The sequence below is a fragment of the Nicotiana tabacum genome, chromosome 1, assembly GCF_000715075.1.
Source record: "Nicotiana tabacum cultivar K326 chromosome 1, ASM71507v2, whole genome shotgun sequence".
NCBI lineage: Eukaryota > Viridiplantae > Streptophyta > Magnoliopsida > Solanales > Solanaceae > Nicotiana > Nicotiana tabacum.
In genome coordinates, this window is record NC_134080.1 from 71,464,694 (window position 1) to 71,486,634 (window position 21,941).

The 21,941-nt window shown below is 38.0% G+C and overlaps 1 protein-coding gene across 3 annotated transcripts; it reads left to right on the top strand.

Moving 5' to 3' along the window:
- The first annotated feature begins 5,168 nt into the window (after positions 1-5,168).
- Positions 5,169-21,213, top strand: LOC107808490 (CBL-interacting serine/threonine-protein kinase 5-like). 3 transcript variants are annotated; one of them, XM_075251534.1, is made up of 3 exons: positions 5,169-6,912; positions 7,163-7,229; positions 20,024-21,213. In XM_075251534.1, the coding sequence occupies exon 1, from the start codon at positions 5,455-5,457 to the stop codon at positions 6,820-6,822; it is 1,368 nt and encodes a 455-aa protein (XP_075107635.1). In that variant the 5' UTR covers positions 5,169-5,454; the 3' UTR covers positions 6,823-6,912; positions 7,163-7,229; positions 20,024-21,213. The 3 variants fall into 3 exon arrangements, with proteins under 3 accessions (XP_075107635.1, XP_075107639.1, XP_075107640.1); XM_075251538.1 differs by having other exon boundaries at positions 7,171-7,229; XM_075251539.1 differs by lacking the exon at positions 7,163-7,229.
- Positions 21,214-21,941: the final 728 nt, after the last annotated feature.

Consider the following 21,941-nt stretch of genomic DNA (forward strand, 5'->3'; position numbering starts at 1 on the left):
CCAAATTTTACACACAAGTCATATTCAACACTACGGACCTACTCCAACTTCCAGAATCAGATTCCGATCCTGATATAAAAAATTCCTATCAGCTCGAAACTCCAAAAATTCAACTTTCGCCATTTCAAGCCTAAATGACTACGGACCTCAAAAACACAATCCGAACATGCCCCTAAGCCTAAAATCACCCAATGCAGCTAATGTAATTGACGGAACTCCATTCCAGAGTCGTCTTTACCCTATTCCGACTATGGTCCAAATTTTAAGACTTAAGCTCTCATTTAGGGACTAAGTGTCCCAAAACACTTCGAAACTCAAAGTGAATCATCCCGGCAAATCACAATAGCAGAAAATAGATACAAGGAAGTAGTTAATAGTAGATCAGGGCGTTAATTCACAAAACAACCAGTCGGGTCGTTACAATTTCCCTGGACATGGATTTGTCTAAAGTATTAAAATCTGGAGATGGATTTCTCCACATGGTTGGATTACTCTTTTCCTCGGTACCGGGTGACTTATAGTCAGCGATAAGTATGTTCCAGGATGGATTTCCCTGGGTTGGATGGCCTTATACGGTATCGAGTGGTTGAGTATTTATATATAACTGTAGATGGATTTCTCCACAGGGTTGGATTGCCATTTTCCTCGTATTGAGTGGCTTACAGTCAGTGTTGTATATGTTCCGAAATGGATTTCAATGGGCCGGATGGCCATATTTAGTATAGAGTGGTTGAGAACTTGAGAGTGGGAGTACATTGTGCATTTCATACAGTCGGTGCATTGGCATGTAGAGGTAGTTGAGTTATATATCTTGAACTGTTCAGATCTGTATTTGCCTTACTACTTCGAGCTGTCTATTTAACTGAAAGCATGCTTACATTTCTGTACGTTGACTATATTATATCTGTTGAGGTTGAGTTCATCACTGCCTTTCAGTCTATAGTTTGGACTCGTTACTTACTGAGTTGGTGTACTCACATTACCCCCTACACCTTGTGAGCAAATCCAGGCACTTTTGATCCCAGTGGAAGTCGTTGATTGAGGCTGCAGGCTTAGGAGACTATTGAGGTATCTACACGGCGTCTGCATGCCTTGACTCTCCTTCTTTATCTCTAGATATATTTCAGTTTGTTTTCTTTAAACATTGTAATAGACTATGTTCTTCTCTAGACGTTCATGAACTCAGTGACACCTCGGTTTTAGGCTGTTGTATCGAACTTGGATTTTATTTTGTTTTCAAAAATATTCCTTAATGAATTGTCGCTTCCGTGTTTATTGTTTAAAAAAATTACTATTATGGTGTTGGATTATTGAGTTGAGACTGGCCTAGTTCCACGATAGGTGCCATAACGACGGGTCGGGTTTTGGGTCGTGAAAGGGGATGATGTGTGATGGCCTGAGGGCGTGTTGTTGATGAAAAGGGGTATTCTTTATTGTTCTCATGACTTCCTTATGTGTATCATGCATATTACGTGATTTATTATTTTTTTCCCAATGTGCTACTTGATGTTTCTGATATTAGTTGATGATTTGAGTTGTGCTAATACAGTCGCACATGAATACACCATATTATGTCATTTATACCAGTCGACGAGGATGAAACTTGATGTTCACCAATCATGTGCATGTATTCTTGTATGTTTGCTTTCTCTGCGATGTGGTTTGGAGTAGTAGCATGTGACCATATCTAGCAGATTGTGATATTGAGCCTGTGACCATGCCAGGCAGATTGAGATAATTGGCATGTCAGTTGTTAGTGCGATTGATATTATTGGCACGTGAGTTGCCCGTGCGGTTGTGACTTATATTGTGGCACGAGGTCTTAGCCGTGCGAGGATGGTTGATAATGTGGGCACGAGGTGTCATGTGTACACAAATTGTGATTTGTAATTATACGGGGTGGTATCTCGGGGTAATTCTAGTTATGACTCTTGAGTCGAATAGTTGATTATTAGAATTGTCATTATTTTCCCTTAATTGCTTTCACTTGTATTTTACCTGTGCTTTGATTATATTGTTGTTCATTCACATGATTTCCCTTCTCGTGTATTCAGTTAGATCTTGAGACTCTTACCACCTAGTTCTAGGATATTATGTTGAGTATTTGCCGCTTCGGCATGTATTACTCTTATTTTTAGTTTTATGTTACTCTATTTTCGTTATTTTATGTTTTAATTATTTTTAAAAAAATGTTGAGAGATTGGCTTACCTAGTTTGGAAACTAGGTGCCATCACGACTCCTAAGGACAAATTTTGGGTTGTGACACAAAGTCATGCCAACTAGGTAGACAACAACAACAACGGCCTAGTGTAATCCCACTTGTGTGGTTTGGGGAGGGTAGTATGTATGCAGACCATACTAGGTAGAGTTTGTGAAAAAGTAACGATATAGGTAGAGTAAATATAGCATAGAATCTATCAATTCGGTAGAGAACTTCCTGGCAAAGTAAGTGTGTGGGGGACGGGGGTCATTTTCTAACGGAGAATTACTAGTTATGTCAGCCCATAAGTAAGTTAGTACAAAAATTAGCCAATTCATAAAATATTATCAATAGTGGCCAATTAGTTATTTGTATCCAAAAAAAATATCAAAATTTTGCTTTCTTTTGAGTGGGTATTACTGGAATAGATTGGATAAATCTTAAGGAGTTTAAATCTTAGTTTGTGATGATTTGATAGAGTTTTGAGATGGCTTGAATTGAAAAAAAATCGAAGTAGAAGATGAACATGGGAAAAGATGATATGTGTATCATTTGTATATTACATATGTATCATATTTGTATCGAATGTATATCACATGTATATCCATGTATACCAGTGTGTGAGATACATGCGTAATACATGTGTCGTAGAAGAATTTTTTGAACTCTATTTTAACAACGAATTTTGATATCAAATCAGTCCAAATCACCTTCAATTTTTCTCAATTTTGTATATTGACTTGTACATATGTTATGAATGAATTTTAACCACACCCATTAAAAATCCCTTTTTGCTTAGATTTTTGAATCTATATATAGTTTCATCACCTTGTTTGCTATCCTATCCATAAAATTTCCTTTCCGTCTTGCATCTAATATTGTTGATTACGCGTAAAAATATGAAAGGAGATCTTTGAGTATGATTCTTGGAGAAAAAGAATTCTTATTTATTTGGATTTTCAATTTTCGTATGTTGGCTAGTTTTGGTAAGTGTATGATTAATGGTTAGAGGTTGGTCTAGGACTTATTTGTGATATTTCCGTAAGATTCCCATTTCTAAATACATTCATAAACTGCAACAACATATAAAGACCAGCCCCTTATAGGGTCATTCCTTTCAATCTCCCTACAAAACAAGCCCTAAGCCTATTTCTGCATCGACCACCGGAGCAAACCAAAACCAAGGCCCAAGCCCATTTATACTGTGGCCCACAAGAAAACTAAAGCCCAAAATTGTATTGTCATGAATTCTTTGAATAACATGCAGTAAAAATAGCACGGGCTAGCCAGTTTTCGGACTGGTCATTCTAAAATAGTCAGTGTTTGCAAAGTCATTGAAAAATAACCACTATTTTGCTGCAACACGGAGAGTTCCAGTATAATATACTGGAAATCGGTGCACCTGTGTATGAACTTCCAGTATATTATGTTGGAACTCCAACATACGGAAAGTTCCAGTATAATATACTGGAGAGTGGAGCACTGGTGCTCCAATCTCCAGTATATTATGCTGGAACTCCTACAGTATATTATACTGGAATTCCAGTATATTATACATGAGTATTTTTCCGGATTTTGAACAGTGTTTTTGTTCAGATTTATCTTTACATAAAAAGTAGCTAAATTTCGATTACTTTTGAAACAGTGACTATTTTTAAATGACTACTTGTAAATCTGGCTATTTTAGAATTTCAGATGCAATTCTTAATTGGGATTTTTACACAAATAGCTATCTATATTCATTGTTTACTTTTTTAGCCATATACATAAATTATACATTGATTATACACAATTATAAATATAATATAGTATAAATTTTGCATATATTATAACTCTACTGACTATTTTTAACTTAAGCGATTGGGTAGACAACTATTACAGTTAAGTTAATTCTTCGTCCTAATTTTCCAAGTGATTTGCCTTGATAGAGTATTTGCGGTTTTGCTTCTGCCATGCCAGTAGTAGGATATCCTTTGGAATGGGTGATTGTAATAATGGATTGCATGCCCGCAAGTTCACTACTGAGGTGTGCCATGAGCCCATGACCACCAAGGAATTTTAAGAAAATTAAATAGATCGTTGAGCTCATTAACGGGCGAAGCTAGAATATAATTTAGGGCAAAGGTCACTTTTTACCGTGGCTAAAACTATTTATATTCGACAGATGCAAATGTATATAAAATTTGTATATTTTTTGTAAATAACATATCAATACATATATATATATTTCATAGTCCGGTCTGATATTTTCATTATTCAATTCCATTTGCTCGAATGATTTGAATGGAAAGAGAAGATCAGTTCACTATTCTCTCTCTCTCCCTTCTTTTTTCTTCTCTTTCATTTACATTCTAAAGAAACAGACTCTGAGAAAAGTTTATGCAACTATCAGCATTGAATAATAACAAGTAAATAAAAAATACTACATATTGTATATAATATATTCTCCAATAGATCATACTGAACAGATATGGGAAACTCAAATAATTGCTGGATCAAACAAAACGAAAACAATATATAAAGGAACAGTTGGCAGTGGAAGAAACAAGGAAATATGTCCGCCGAAAATGTACCAAATAAATGTGAAGAAAGAAATTCTTAAAAAGGCGATTTTACTAAGTTTTGTATAATAAGTCTTACTATTTTGTCCTAAGTTGGTAAACAACAGATTCATTGTCATGCACGTTAAACTCTTACATAATCACACACCAGTTCGTGGCCCTCAATTAAAGCACCTCCCCACTCTTCCCTTTTTAATATGACCCCCTAATAATAATAATAATAATAATAATAATAATAATAATAATAATATCACTAATTTTAGATATAATTTATTTTACTTTATATATTATGATTATTGACGTTATTTTGGTGAAGTTAGACAGCTAACAACTTCTGACTTTAAAAATTCAACTTTAAGGCATTTAGAGCCACTCAAATATTAGGACAGGAAATGTTGGCTAAGTATTACTACTAGTATCGTGTTAGAGACAGCTTGAGCTGTCTTTTCCTCTATTCCAATTTCCATTTGTCATTGAATATTTCAAGGAATTCATGATATTTTAAAGTCACATCAGGGCGTTAAATTCCTAAAATATGGTTTCTTCTTTTGGAAAATCTTGTTTCATCCTCTGTTCTATCTCAGCAGCTTCAAAATGATAAATTTGTGAATGTGCTCTTGATTCCTAGCATCTAATTGAAATTCCCAAAAAAAAAAAAAAAAACAGTTTTTTTTGAAAGATCTGATAGTAATATGGAGGAGAAGCAATTGTTGTTTGAAAAGTATGAAATAGGGAAGCTATTAGGCAAAGGAACTTTTGCAAAAGTCTACTATGGTAAAGAACTATCAACAGGGGAAAGTGTAGCCATAAAAGTGATCAAGAAAGACCAAGTCCAAAAAGAAGGAATGATGGAGCAAATCACACGAGAAATCTCAGTCATGCGTCGCGTTCGCCATCCTAATATTGTAGAACTCAAAGAAGTTATGGCTACAAAGTCCAAAATCTTCTTCATAATGGAGTATGTTAAAGGGGGTGAGCTCTTTGCAAAATTAGTATCCAAAGGGAAATTGAATGAAGAATCAGCAAGAAAATACTTCCAACAATTAATAAGTGCTGTTGATTTTTGCCATAGCCGGGGGGTCTATCACCGCGATTTGAAGCCTGAAAATCTCCTTCTTGACGAGAATGAGGACTTGAAAGTATCTGATTTCGGGTTATCGGCTTTGCCTGATGAGCAATTGAGTAGAAATGATGGTTTGCTTCATACTCAGTGTGGAACTCCAGCTTATGTTGCTCCTGAAGTTTTAAGAAGGAAAGGATATGATGGTGCAAAAGCTGATATTTGGTCATGTGGGGTAATCTTATATGTACTTCTAGCTGGTTTTCTTCCATTCCAAGATGAGAATATAATGAACATGTACAAGAAAATTTTCAAAGCTGATTACGAGCTCCCTATGTGGTTTTCAGTAGATTCAAGACGTTTGATATCTAAACTTTTAATGGCTGATCCAGAAAGGAGGATTACCATTCAAGGTATCATGAGAGTTCCATGGTTTAGGAAGACTTTCACAATTCCAAGGGCGTTTTCGATCCAAGATTTGCAAAAGCTAGAAAAAGAACAAGAAAATGATGATGAAGAGGGAATGAGCAGCAAGCAAGGGGGAATCATTAGGAAATCACCTTCATCCCCTGCATTTTTCAATGCATTCGAGTTGATTTCGTCGATGTCCTCGGGTTTTGACTTGTCTAGTTTGTTTGAGATCAAAGGGAAAGCGTCATCCATGTTCACTTCAAGAAGTTCTGCTAGGGATGTTATGAGGAAATTAGAGAAAATGGCTAAAGTTATGAGGTATAAGGTTTATAGGTCAAAACCATTCAAATTAAAGATGCAATGTCCCGAGGAAGGCCGGAAAGGGCGGTTGTTGGTCACCGCCGAGGTGTTTAAGGTGGCGCCGGAGGTTACTGTCGTCGAGTTCTTAAAGTCCTCCGGGGACACCTTGGAGTATAATAAGTTTTGTGAAGAGGAAGTTAGACCTGCTTTGAAGGATATTGTTTGGACATGGCAAGGGACTAGCAGCGGAAATGCTGAAGTTGATAACAAAGAGGACTTGGAGCAATAGGATTTGGTACATTTGTACATTCTTCGCCTTCTCTTGGGTTCGTGTCTCGCTCCCACCGGCCTACTGATCGAAATAAACTGACTACCAGAGGTATGCGTGTTACTTCACTTGCCTAAGTTTGTACACGGATGCGTGATTTCTATTATATTCAGTAAATTATAGACCACTTGAGATTTGAATCACAAGCGGTCAACTAATTTTAAATATTATTCGCTTGATGTGATTCATTTAATTTCCTCTAATCATCCTCAAGCACAACTGATCAAAGCTTGCATGAATCTTGTTTAAAGTTGTTAAAGAATGATGGTCACTTCTTATTTTATTTTTTTTTGGGTTGAAGTGTTATAGGTGTTTAGCTGGATTTTGTAAAGTTGCAAGACTATAAAGTCACATGAAAAATTTGTCAGGTTTGATATCAAAGCATTTGATTTTTGCTTCGTTTATTAGCAATTTAACATGCTTCTCCTTTTGATGTTAACTTTATCGCCTGATCACGCTTAGTCGTGGACTTGTAAATTTTGGTGTTTAAATGCTCCTAAAGAGTTAAATTTCTTTATATTTTTTAAAATTTATAACTTCGTAGTCAAAAGTAAAACTTCATTTTCTATCCCATTCCAGCCCAGGCCCAACTCCACAGTCCACAGGAAGATAATGTAACTCCAACTATTTAATTAAGCAAGATATTTTCCATGACAGTATGACACCTTGTCCTTTTAGATTATTTTAATAATTAGTATCCAACTCAGAATATTGCTGGCTGATTGGATCCATAGAAGGGATGCCACCACTGAGTTTAACAAGTCAAATTTTACATAATTTAAATTTGTTTGGTTGGGTTTAGGTACCACACCAGCTTAAAAACATCCAATTGGAAACAATTTATTGGCTACAATAATATGACTTTTAATTCTATCGTTTTCCTATTTTTGGAGGCTAATGGGATTGCGTATGTCTGTGGTGGAGCTGGTTTAATAGTATGTAGTATATGAGAAAATAGAGGTAACTTTGTACTTCTACAAACTTATAGTTTTACTAGTCTTAAGGTACGCGCTTTGCGTGCGTATCCTATCTCAATAAGTATAAAATTTTAAAAATTATATAAATATTATTTAACTATGTATATCTAACGTGCAATTATTTAGTATCATTTCAAAATTATTTCTAAAATTTGATGTTGAGATAAAGAGTATAATAATTGCAGATATTGAAATAATTTATTCTAATTATAATATTTATTAGAATGTTTATTTATATGTTGGTAAATAAAATTTCTGGATGGAGCATTTGACTGACATGTTATTATATGCCCGGATAATCAAATATAATTTTTCACAAAACTTTCCTCAATTTTTATTTTTTATTTTACTAATATAATTAAATTATATCAAAAAAATTGGTCTTAACTCTATAACCGATTGTAAATCTATAATCTATCTACACTATTATAAAAGTACTAAGCCCATGCGTAAAATATTGATCAATTTTTTTTACTTTTTAAAAATAGATTTTAGTGAAAAAAATTATTATTTAAGTATTTTGTAATATTTAGGACTTGAAAATTAAATAAATTTTTCTTTATTAAATATATTTTCTAAACCCGAACAATGCAGGAATCCTAATATTTAGAATTTTAAAATCAATTAAAATTTTACCTAATATAAATTTTTATCTTATTTGAATTATGTAATGTAACTATGATATCTTTCATGTTAAATATAAAAATACAGATCTTGTTTCTTCCTTCTGAAAATCTGGAAAACAAATTTGTATATATACTAAGAGCCTTGTTGAAAATAATTTTACTAATATAATATATTTTAAAATTCGAAAACAATGAAATTGGATTCTTATGCTAATTAGTTCATTCAAACACTTTTTTTATTTGTTCTCAATGTTGAAGAAAATAAATTTTTTATTCAATTTCTTACTATTAGCTCATCTTTTGTTTTAGTATGTTTTAAATTTTTTTTTGTTTGGTTGAAGAAATGTTATACCTAATGTCTAGGGACTAGGACTTCTTTAATTTCCGTTAATGTTGAGGATTCTTTCTATGAGATCCTAAGAAAGCACATGATATTTGCTCTAACCCAAAATGTCCATCATTTATAATTTAATTACATTTATAAAAAAATCCTTTATATCCTGCTGGAATTAACATAAGTAATAGGAAGATTATACATTAAATAAGAGTCTTCCATTCTCTCTCGGCGCACGTTAAGTGCTTCTAACTTGTGCCTCGTCGGAAAATGAGAGGAAGAGGACGACCTAGGAAGAATACTAGCAAATTCACTGATGTCAGTGTTGAGGAACAAAGAAAGCAATCAGCAAAAGCCAAAGAGAAAGCGAATGAGGAAGACGATCTAGATCTAGAAAGTGACAGTGAACTGAATTGGCCAGATCTGAATAGTGCTCAACTGAAATTGGCAACGCCGGAGAAAACTGTAACTAGTGTGACACCAATGATGAGTTCTAGAACAAAAAACACATGTGCAGGAAAGATCGGAGCTGAAGATGCGAGTACGAGTAAAACTCCAAACAATGGAATAGTAATTCCAAAGGCAACCATGGAACAGAGTAACAAAGCACAAGGAAATGAGAAGAGCATGCAGGAGAAACAAACGCAGGGAGCTGGGGAAAGATCATGGGCTGGATTGTTTAGTGAGAATAAACTTGCAGCTAAAGGAATGAATCTATCATATATCTCACCAGTGATACAAGATGGTGAAATAGTGATGCAATTGCTGGAAGATGACATAGTGGAGGAACAACAGAAATGGAATAGAGCCTTAATTCTATATGTAGTAGGAAACATCCCAACAATTGGAGCAATTGAGCGTTTCATAGCTCAACAATGGGGAAAAATCAGGAAGCCAAAGGTACTGTTTCATAGTGACGGTTATTTTATAGTTTTGATGAACAGTAATGAAGAAAGGGATGATGTTATAATGAATGGCCCATACATATTGAATAATAGACCAATTATCCTACGACCATGGAAGGAAGGGTTTGATTTTGGGAATAAGATTCTCATAACTATACCATTATGGGTTAAATTCCCTAAACTATCACTTAGTTACTCGAGTAATAAGGCTCTAAGTAAGATTGGGAGTAGGCTGGGTAAACCTTTATATGCTGATGCATGTACCACTATGGCTGACAGAGTTTCTTATGCAAAGTACTAATTGAGATGGACATTACAAGGCCCTACCAGGATCAATAAAGCTCTATGATCCAACTGGGAAAATGATTGAACAGATTGTGCAGTATGACTGGAAGCCACAATATTGCCAAGTGTATTGTTAACTTGGCCACTCATGTAATGAACAACAGTAGCAACATAGAGAAGAGGGGCAGCAGAGGACAATTAATCAGAAACCAAAGCATGAATGGAGAAAAGTAAGGAAGCTTGATCCAAAGGTGGATAAGATAGATGGCCATGGAAGATTCATGGAGCAGAGTGAAACAGAAGGTGAATTAGTTCCAAATCAGCAAGAGAATGACAACCAATGGCAGATTGCTAGAGGGAGGTCTGCATCAAAAAAACAAATGGGATCTAAAGGGGGAGATGAAGTTAATATAGGCAATGCAATTAAAGTCCAAGTTCACACTGCCTAGAAGATAATGCAATTCTTTGAAGAACAAGAGATAAGAAGTAGGAGGAGTAGACAAGGAAATGAAGACAACCCAAAAAAACAAATATATCATGATGAACATTATAACATAGAATGTGAAGGGCATGAATAAGGTGTATAAACAAAAACTACTAAACAATTTCTGCAAGGAGAATAGTGTAGCAGTAATGGCAGTTCTGAAAAATAGAGTAAAAGAGAGTAATATTGATGCAATAATGAGCAAAGTGTTTGGTGAATGAAAGTGGGTAGCCAACTATGAAGCAGAACCAGGTGGAAGAATTTGGGTTGTTTGGGACCAAACAAGGGTGGAGTTTGAAGTGAAATAAGTACATGATCAATACATAGCATGGCAGATAACTATGAGGCAATGTAACAATAATTTCTTTTTTGTTGCAGTATATGACAAACATAATACTCAAGATAGGAAGAATATGTGAAATGATCTCAAAGGAACCATGAATGGAGTAAATTGGCCAAGTGCATTAATGGGGGACTTTAACAGTATCATGTCCATTGAAGATAGAATACAAGGGAATCCAGTACAAGAAGTGAAAGTGAGAGATTTTAAAAATGTTGTAGGGGATGTTGGTTTGACTAAAATCAGAACAATTGGGAGATATTACACATGGACAAATAACAGTGTGCATAGTAGAATTGACAAAATCCTAGTCAATACAGAATAGATACAGAAGTGGCCTCAAATGGAGGGGATCATTATGCAACCTGAGTTTTCAGATCACTGCCCCTGGAAGATAACTATGGCTGAGAATATAGTACAGGGTAAAAGACCTTTCAAATTTTTTAACTGCCTAGCTAATTGATCACCACCAACTCGATGCTACACTAAGGTAGGAAGAGCGGGTCGCAATAGCTTTTACCCGATATGAGGGTCGGGATCGATTTTCTCAGAGAGCTAGTAGTGGAGTTGGATTTTCTGTCTAAGCCTAGAGATGTGTTTGTACTCCTAATGTCACTTCAAACATTTTTGGGTTTTCAAATTATAACTATTTTTATAAAACTATTGATTAACACTAAATTATGCTACGAGAATATTGCTAAGTTGTATCTAATGGGAAGAAGGGCACTAGGGTCGTGACACTACCTAGGTGGCTAATTGACGGGTAGATGTTACTAAGGTTCGATTGACATAATTGGGGCTTATGCTATAACCGTTGCACAATTTTACCCACTCTCGCACCTCTCGGTAAAGAAAGTGATTTTGCCCAATTGATTCTCTCGAGACCAAATGGGTAGGCAAATTAGATCAAGAAACTACGGTTCAAGTAGGGTAATTACTCTCTCGAGGTTTAACCCGTTAATTGGGACTATCATTTCTCATGAGTCCATCCCAATTCCTTGTTGGGTCAATTTTGGGGTCATAGACTCTCTTTCTCAAGAAGAGTTAAACCCGCAAAGCTTGAATCAGTGTTTGCAACCACCAATTCTAGATTAAAACATAAAATTAACCCAAATAGCAAACATCCATAGTCAATCTAACATTAGATGGCAACACCCATCAATATCCCACACTAGGGTTGAGCCACAACCATAGCTGATGGGTTTAGCTACTCATGCTTGAAGAAGAAAATAAAGAAATAGATGAAGAACTAAGTTAATTAATTGTTAAAATTAAACTACAAGAATCTATTGTAAATATAAAGCAAAAGTGCCAAAAATGGCTACAAAATTCGTTCTCACGAGCGCAGCCCTTGTCTGATATATCTCATTTCCTAAAAAATGGTAAAATGTTCTATTTATACTAGGCTGAAAAAATTGAAGAAAAATACCCCTGCCGGGTCAGTGCGGGCCTCATTAAATGGACCGCAGCCACACTAGGCTCACTTCTGCTTTTCTGAACTTGGACTCCGCGGACCGCGTAGAATGGACCGCGACCGCGGAGGGAGCTGGCGCGGTCCGCGTAATCATGACCACGGACCGCATGACATTGGCTTTGCAAACTTTCATCTCTCTGAATCTCATGACCGCGGACCGCACAAAAGAGTAGTGCGGCCGTGGAGCCTCCACCGCAGACCGCAAGATATGTACCGCGGTCGCGCTTCTTCTAGCCTGGTTTACCAACTCTCTGAACCACCCAGTGCGGCCGCACTCCTGTTTGTGTGGTCCGCACTGGGCCTTTTTTTCTTAGATTTCTTGGTCTTTGATACTTGAGCAGGTTTCACTCCTTCTTGAGCCGATCCTTGACATTTCGTCACTTTGTCGATCAAACCTGCAATCAAGCACAACTTGTGAGTCTTTTAGGACTATTTTATAACAATATATGATCAAAGCATAGGCAAGTAGGGGCATAAAACATGTTAAAATCCTAACTTATTAACTCCCCTAAACTTAAACATTTGCTTGTCCTCAAGTAAACAAAATAAGACTCACCCCTTAAAGAAAAATCCAAGTAATTCCAGTTGTCCTAAAGTAACCTCAACAAACATCAATTGGGACTAACAATTGCCCTCAATACGAATGGATCATTAACAAAATTTAAACTTTGAAAAATTATGGATCAAGTGTGACACAAGAGCATCAAGAATTGACTCATTACATCAAAGAACTCTCTCAATTACTTTGGTCACTGTGGAACCCAAACTCACACATCCTCAACTCTCCCTAAGCAAACCTCACCTTTTAGAGTATAAGCACGCAAACCAAGGTTGATGGGAATTCACTCGTCTCTCTCAAAGAAAGGTCACAAGTCCGGCTCTAAGTACCATATGCTTGACCCTCATGTAAGTATCCACTAATGCGAGCGTCATCCAACTCAAGATCATATAGGGCTTTTGTGGAGTCAATGTGAAGGTTTTTGGTTCAGGGTAGGAAAAGTTGTTGGTCTATATGGGTTCCATCTTCCCTTAAGCACTTCTTTTGATTCATTTTGGCACAATTCTATTTGACTCTTTGAGTATTTCGCTTCTTTTCAAGGGGTTAGAGAGACACATTGTCACTCTTTCTTATGCAATTCAAAGCATTTCTCCTTTTTCTACTTTTTTCATACCTTTTTTTACTTTATTTTTTCTTGAATCCCGTTTTACTCTTTGCACATTGGGCTTTCTTTTTGTCTTTTTCTTCTTTCTTTTTCATCGCCTTCCTTTCCTTTTGCTTTTGTATTTTTTACCACTTTGTTTCCTTTTTTGTTTCCCCCCCCCCCCCCAAACTTAGACTTTTTCCATTACTCAAGGGACGATTTGGGTGCCAAGAGAGGGTATAATTTAGAACGGGTATAGGCTTGTAGCATTGATTCTTGAAAGAAAAAGGTTTAAAACTCAAAAGGGTTAGCTAGGGATTATATCATTAGTAGGCTATGGAGTTGTTCGACTATTATTTGGATCAAGGAGAGCCTATAATCACTTCTCAAGTCGACTTTCACTCAAAATTTCACCTCAACAAATATTCAGGGCAAGTTCTAGACCATTGGCTCCGGACGTGGACTAACAATTCGATTTCTCACCACACACACTCAAGGATTTCTAAAGATATAGAGTCGAGGGACCACAATAAACTTAGACACGATTGAGCACACAATAGTCCCGAAAGACCACATGATGTTTGTTTGGTCAAAACAAGAGTCTCAAGGTCACTATTTTCACCATCCTAAACACAACCACTTGTCTTTGACCATGGGATCAAAGGCAAATGTGTTAGGCCCAAGTGAAGCTTTGCTTGAGGTACCCTTAACTATAAACTACTAAAAACAAGAGAATAATCAAAAACGGACTCAAACCCTTAAGAAGGTTGTCCCACCATCCATCATCGGGAAGAGCCACCCGGTTCGCATAATACTCCACCCTTGGAAAGAACCGTGGCATTAAGAAAACCAAGGGTTTATTGAAAGCACCAAAACCGAAACAAAAAGGCTGCGAGCCTATCTACTAAGCTAAAAATGAAAAATTTGTACGAAAATAGAAATTAGAATGAATATTTACAATAGGGGATTAGAATATACAACGGGGGATGAATATATATACAACAATGTAACTTTATATACAGACCAAAGAGAAAATAAAAAGTGCGATAAAAATAACTAAATGTAAAGTTATATACAGACCAAATAAAAAAATCAACAGAAACATAAACTAAGTCAACTAATATATACAATCATTCGGAAAAAAAGTAGGGCTCACCCCCACAAACGAAAGATGACATTGTCCTCAATGCCACTAAACAAATAAGCATCAAAAATCAAGATGAAAGGATATAGGAGCTCCCTAAGCCTCGTCTGTATGCATGGGAACATGGGTGGTCCCCGGGTCCTTTGTATGTACGGGAACCTCAGACTAGTTCCCGGTCTCCTACTGCTTAGCTTCTGGGCCTGGGGCCTATACGGGCTGAATATCAGGAACATCCTGTGGCTGACTGGAGGAAGACTCCAGTAGGTCCGCCAACTGGATGATCGCCTCATCTGCACTAGGGATCTTCCTGTTCTTCTTTGGAAGCTGCTGTGTCTGCTCCTACTGTGGCTCTGCTACTGTAGCTGGATCCTCAAATAACAAGTCTAAAGGTAGCTGGTCTGTCAACATCCGCCCTCAGCGCCTTCACAGACTCCTTGGAAGCCCGTGTTTTACGCAGCTTCTTGTGCTCCCTGGCAAGCTTCTTCAGGGCCTTGCCATGTGAATCCACTGCCTTAGCCAAGGCGGCCTGAGAATCGAGGATCTTTTGTTGGTTGGCAAGAATCTCCTTAAGTGAATCCTCGATAGACTGGGGCACCTGCACTAGCTGTGGTGCCGACTGAGCCGCAATGGTAGAAGTCAAGGTGGACAACTTGGATGAAGCAGTCGCCATCTAGTTGTTCAAGCTATGAAGTGTTTCGCTCAGCTGGTGGGCGGTGATAGGATGGGCCCAGGAAGGTGGAATCCCCGGGCCAGCTGAAGTAGAGGGACCAGCATTAGTGGAAGGTTCGGGAGGCATGTCAGCAACTGTGGAAGTAGGCTCAGTGGAGGGCTCTACTGCAGCTGGCTCTTCAGACTGGCCGGTTGGGGCAAAAACAGACGGCTTTTAATTTTTGTCCTTGGGGTTGTCTGACCCCTTCAAATTGTACCATGAAAACGGAGCCACAGGTTTGACCTTGATGTCAAAAGGTCTCTTCTCCACCTCCAGGTCTCGAAAATACATAGTGAGGGTGTTGGGAAAAGGGTAATTCCGGTCATGCTCAACCCCCACTGCAAAAATTACGCGGGACATCACATTGCCCACATTGATAGGGTATCTCGCCATAATAGATGCAACAAGAACAGCCCGGGAAAGTGGAATAGTCTGATCATGGGTAGTGGGGTCGAGCCGACTGCACACAAAAGTCAACCACCCTCTAGCCTCAAAGTTAAAGGTTCTCCGAAGTATTTTGGCCCCTGCTTGCAACCACTCTGGAACCGTACCCGGGATTGCCAGGTATGAAGCTAACCACGGACGAACCTCCTCGCTCATTGCCACATTTTCATTGTGAAGGGACTCATCTTCATCATTGAACCCCAGGTATTCATTTAGTGCTTTCCCGGTAAATACCACATTTTTGTTTCGCACTTTGGTCACCTTAGTGCCCTTCAAAATGTGAGCCACATTGCTATAAAACTCCTTGACCATGTGCTCATTCGCCTTCACACAATTATCTTTAAAGAACTCCCAACTCACTCGAGCTCGAAACTGTCTATGTACATTGGGGTGTAGGGGTAGAAGGTCTTTGTCAATGAAACTCCTTTCGAGAATCAACTTTCGTGCCGGCCACCATTCCCTAAACTTGTGGAACGCCACCTGGCTGACGAATCTATCTTCCCACACAGCGGGATTTCTAGTCCGGTCAACACCCCTAACCTGAGGCACACCACCCCCCGGTAACTCCCCATCTCCCTCATCACCTCTAGCACCCTCTCCAGATATTAACGTTGTGGGAGAGGTAGAGTATTCATCCCCACTACCTGCCATTGAGCGCTCAGACGACCCAGAAGAAATGTTGATTGAAGCTCGAGCATTAGAGGAAGAGGGAGGAGTGTCTCTATGTATGGCGTTCTCCAAATACGGGATGTATAGAGGGACTGAATCTGAAGAGATCTCCCGGGAGGGCTCGTACACACTCCCCGAGTTGTCAATGGCTCTGTCAGCCGCTTTGATTGCTTTCCTCATGTCCTTTATGTTTTTTCTACCCTGGGGAATGAGTTTTACTATCCTTTGCTTCCCTCCCCTGGAGGAACTACCTCGGCCGGGTTGTTTCGAACCTTTGCCTCTTTGTTTGACCATTATCTGCAAGCATACACATCTAACATGGTTAGTATCAGCACAGGCAGTGAAACAAGTGTTGAAATTGAATTGCAGACAGCAGATTAAATGTTGTAAAAATAGTTGCTGAAATACAAATAGGAGTGCGGCCGCACTAGGGGCACCGCGGACCGCGCAAAGGCGACCGCGGTCTGCATTGTGACAAGGCCCTGGATAAAATCTCTCTGATTCTCCCCACCGTGGCCCACACAAAAAATAGTGCAGTCGTATTGGGGGCACCGCGGACCGCATAAAAGTAACCGCGATCCGCACTGAGGTGAGATATATAACACCACCACTCTGAATCCAATCACAGCAGCTCGCACAAAAAATTCACCGCGGCCGCGATGGGCCAGCGCGGACCGCATAAAGTGCAATGCGGTCGCGTTGGGCATAGGTTCAATTTCAGTCACTTGGACACCGCGGTCCGCGCAAAATGGCAATGCGAACCGCATCAAGGCACCGCAGACCGCACAAAGGCGACCGCGGGCCGCGGAGAGTATATTGCACAGGCACTAATTTAGGGTTTCCAATTTTTGCAATTTTGTTCAAGTTTTCACCTACTTTGTCCCTACTCAAATTACCCAGTCATTATGCATATCCAACACACAAACCTATCATTTAAAACTACCCTAAGCTAATATCTAAATAAAGAAGAAGAAACTAACGAGAAGAAAAAGAAGTTATAAGCTAATGGTAATAAAATAAAACAAAATTAATCAAGTAAATGCACAAGGACTGAGTGAAACATTACCAGATGAGAGGATGAAATTTAATTAGTCAATCTTAAGCAAGAATCACGGTCAAGAGAGGCTATGAATAGTACATTTATGTTTCTGAGTGTTAAAAGTTCGAAAAAGGTAAATAGTGACATGTGGGATCTATTTATAGAAAAGCAATGGGACCCAAACTTACCTACCAGCGCGGCCGCACAAAACCGACCGCTGACCGCGCTAGGTTTGTTCAAATGAAGCTTGAGTAGGCAACCTCCGCGGTCCGCACAAAACAGAACGCGGTCGTGGAGGTCCACCGCGAACCGCACTAAATGTAATGCGAACGCGGTGGCAAACTTCAGAGAGCACCACTTTTGATCATCACCAGTGCGGACCGCACAAAGTGCAATACGGCCATACTGGCAACACCCATTAATTACTCACACTAGGGTTGAGCCACAATCCTAGCTGATGGGTTTAGCTACTCATGCTTGAAGAAGAAAATAAAGAAATAGATGAAGAACTAAGCATATTAATTAATTGCTAAAATTAAACTACAAGAATCTATTGTAAATGTAAAGCAAAAGTGCCAAAAATGGCTACAAAATTCGTTCTCACTAGCGCAGCCCTTGTCTCATATATCCCATTTCCTAAAAAATAGTAAAATGTTCTATTTATACTAGGCTGGAAAAACTGGACAAAAATACCTCTGCGGGGTCAGTGCGGGCCGCATTAAATGGACCGCGGCCGCACTGGGCTCACTTCTGCTTCTCTGAACTTGGACTCCGCGGACCGCATAGAATAGACCGCGGCCGTGGAGGGAGCTGGCGTGGTCCGCGCAATCATGACCGCGGATCGCATGGCATTGGCTTTGCAAACTTTCATCTCTCTAACTCTCATGACCGCACAAAAGAGTAGTGCGGCCGCGGAGCCTCCACCACGGACCGCGAGATATGTACCGCGGTCGCGCTTCTTCTAGCCTGGTTTACCAACTCTCTGAACCACCCAGTGCGGCCGCACTCTTGTTTGCGCGGTCTGCACTGGGCCTTTTTTCCTTAGATTTCTTGGTCTTTGATACTTGAGCAGGTTTCACTCCTTCTTGAGCTGATCTTTGACATTTCGTCACTTTGTCGATCAGACCTGCAATCAAGCATAACTTGTGAGCCTTTTAGAACTATTTTGTAACAATATATGATCAAAGTATAGGCAAGTAGGGGCATAAAATATGTTAAAATCCTAACTAATCACTAATCATCAGAAGTTTGAGGAAATAGTAAGTCATTACTGGAGGAGGAACACATAGTGGAAACAAGATGCAAAATGTATGGTACAAGCTTAAAGCAATGAAAGGTGAATTAAAAAAGCTAAACACTCTGGAATACAGTAGTGTGGGGAATAAGATACAAGAAACAAAAAATAAACTGATGAAGCTTCAATAGGATATGAAATCTTCAAAAGATGATAGTGCAGTCATAGATGAAGAAAAAAAGACTAAAATGGAGCTGGCTAAATGGATGGAAGTAGAGGAAAGCATAATGAAACAGAAGGCCAGAGTCAAATGGTTAAAAGAGGGAGACTCTAACACAACATACTTTCATGCTTGTGTGAAAAACAGACAGGCAAGGAATCACATAGGCAGACCTACAAATAATGAAGGGCACATACCGCAGAACACAAAGGAGGTTGAAGACGAGATTCTACAATTTTATAAAACACTACTAGGTACAGCCATACAACAGCCTCTGCTCTGCCGATAGTGAATCCAGATGTTATAAAGAGTGGGAGTATGTTGAACAGGAACCAACAAATGCTGCTAATAAAGACAGTCACAAAGGAAGAAGTGCAAACAACTTTGAAGGGTATAGATGATAGCAAGGCATCATGCTGTGATGGATACAATGCCTATTTTATCAAGAGGACATGGAGCATAACAGGAGAGGAAATTACATTAGCGGTATTGGAGTTCTTTGAAAGTATAGATTTGTGCAAGTCCATAAATTGCACTACTATTACTTTGATTCCTAAAGTGAAGAATCCAACAAATATTAAGGAGTTTAGGCCTATTTCTTGTTGTACAGTAATATATAAGAAAATCTTCAAGATTCTAACAGCAAGATTACAGGAAGTCATGCTAGAATTTATAGACAAATGCCAAACAGCTTTTGTTCCAGGAAGAGTGATAACTGATAACATCATCATGAGCCATGAGTTGGCAAAAGGCTATGAAAGGAAGAACATATCACCAAGGTGTATGCTAAAGATTGATATGCAAAAAGCATATGACTGTGTGGAACGGATATACATAGAACAAATGATGAAGTTACTGGGATTCCCTGAGAAGTTTGTAAGGTGGATAATAAAATGCATAAGTACTATGAATTATACAGTAATTATCAATGGGCAACTAGCAAACCCATTTGAGGCAAGGAAGGGGCTTATACAGGGTGACCCACTGTCTCCAGTGTTGTTTGTGATGACAATGGAGTACTTGAGCAGGCTGTTGAAAACCTTAAAGAGGAGCAAAGAATTCAAATACTACTCTAAGTGTGCTAAAGTCAATTTAGTACATTTAGGTTTTGCTGACGATTTGTTGTTTTTTTGCAGGGGTGATATACAATCAGTCAGGGAGTTGTATCAACAATTTAAGATCTTTTCTGAGGCATCAGGATTAATTGAAAACCCAAACAAGAGCTGCATATACTTTGGAGGAGTAGATCTTGTGACTCAAAGAAAGATTATGGATATGCTGGGATATAACAAGGGAGAGCTACCCTTCAGATACTTGGGGGTACCTTTGAGCACAAAGTAGATATCAATTATCTAATGTGAGCCTTTGATTGATAGGATGTTGAACAGAATTCAATGCTGGACATCAAAATTTATGTCCTATGCAGGGAGAGCTGTGCTTATAAAGAGTGTTTTGACTGCAATTCCAAATTTCTGGGCTTAGATCTTTATTTTGCTAAAGAAGATTATTCAGTTCATTGATACAATATGTAGAAGGTTCCTATGGTCAGGGAACGTAGAGCCTACTAGGAAGGTACTGATTGATTGGGAAAAACTATGCTGCCCAAGAGTAGCAGGTCGCTTGAATTTTACTGATGTGGAATTATGGAACAAAGCTGCTATTTGCAAGTTACTATGGAACATATGCAAGCAGAAGGAGAAGTTATGGATACAATGAGTTAATGCTTACTATATAAAAGGGAACACAGTATGGAGTACAACACCTAAGAATGCATCTTGGGTCATTCAACTGATTTTCAAGACAAAGAATTACTTTGAAAATGCTGGTTACACTGAAGAAGAGGTGCAGAGGATGGACAATTTTTCAATCAAACAAATGTATAAAACCATGCAGGGGGAATTTCAGAAGGTAACTTGGAGGAAATTAATATGCAACAATTATGGACTTCCAAAATGGGTATTCATATTGAGAATTGCAATTCTGGAAAGGCTGGCAACAAAGGAAAGATTAGCAAGATGGGGAATAAATATAGAGATCACATGTGCACTATTTCAACAAGAGACTGAAACAGTTCAGCACTTGTTTTTTGATTGTGCAATAATATGAACAATATGGCAGCAACTGCTACATTGGCAAGGAATACAGAGGAAGAAGCTGAAATGGCAAGAAGAACTGGCATGGATAGAAAGAGTAGCAAAAGGAAGAAGTGGAAAAGCAGCTTTATGTAGAATGACTTTAGTTGATGCAGTTTACTATGTATGGCAAGAAAGAAACAGTGTCATCTTTAAACAGAAAAGAAGAATAGCAGCCGACATAGTTAGAATGATCATTCAGGAAATTCACATTAGAGCCACCATATTTCCTAGGTTAGAAAGGACTATGACCAATGTAAACTGGTACCCGGATCCAATAGAACAGTGATAAAGGACTGGAAAGTAGAAAAGTAGAAATGTAGAAGGACCCAAATTGGGGATGCATGTCCAGTGGGGTTAGTTTTTGTTCTGTTGTTTGCATGTACATATTTTACTTGATAAATATAATCAATTAATTACCAAAAAAAGTACATAGGAAAATATTACAATAGTGTAGTTATATATATAGATACAAAACTAACTAAAAACCAATTTAGCTCCTTCATATACTAATAAAGTAATACTGAAAACCTCCTAATCCTAAAACTGAACGAAACTTTCGTACGTATAAAGTGATTTGAAAGTGAAGGAAACTTTATTAGCGTAAGTTGAAAGCGCTTGAAATTTTAGAGCTGAAAGGAATTGAAAAATGAATATTATAAATAGAAATAGAGAAAGAGAATAATAAAATGACTATTCCTAAAAAGTATGAATTAATTAAATAACTATTCTTAAATAGTATAAAATTAATTAAACGACTATTCCTAAATATTAGAAAAATAATCAAAAAGACTATTTTACCACAGTGAACTCTATTTTTTAAGGGTAAAAAAAGCGAATGATATTTCGCTAAAGGCCTTCGTGCTTTTAATATAGTATAGATAATTATAAATGTTGAACTTTAATAAACTCATAATTTTAT

What these genes read in the sequence shown, in the direction of transcription:
- LOC107808490 (XM_075251534.1), top strand. Translation starts at nt 5,455, where the DNA reads ATGGAGGAGAAGCAATTGTTGTTTGAAAAGTATGAAATAGGGAAGCTA.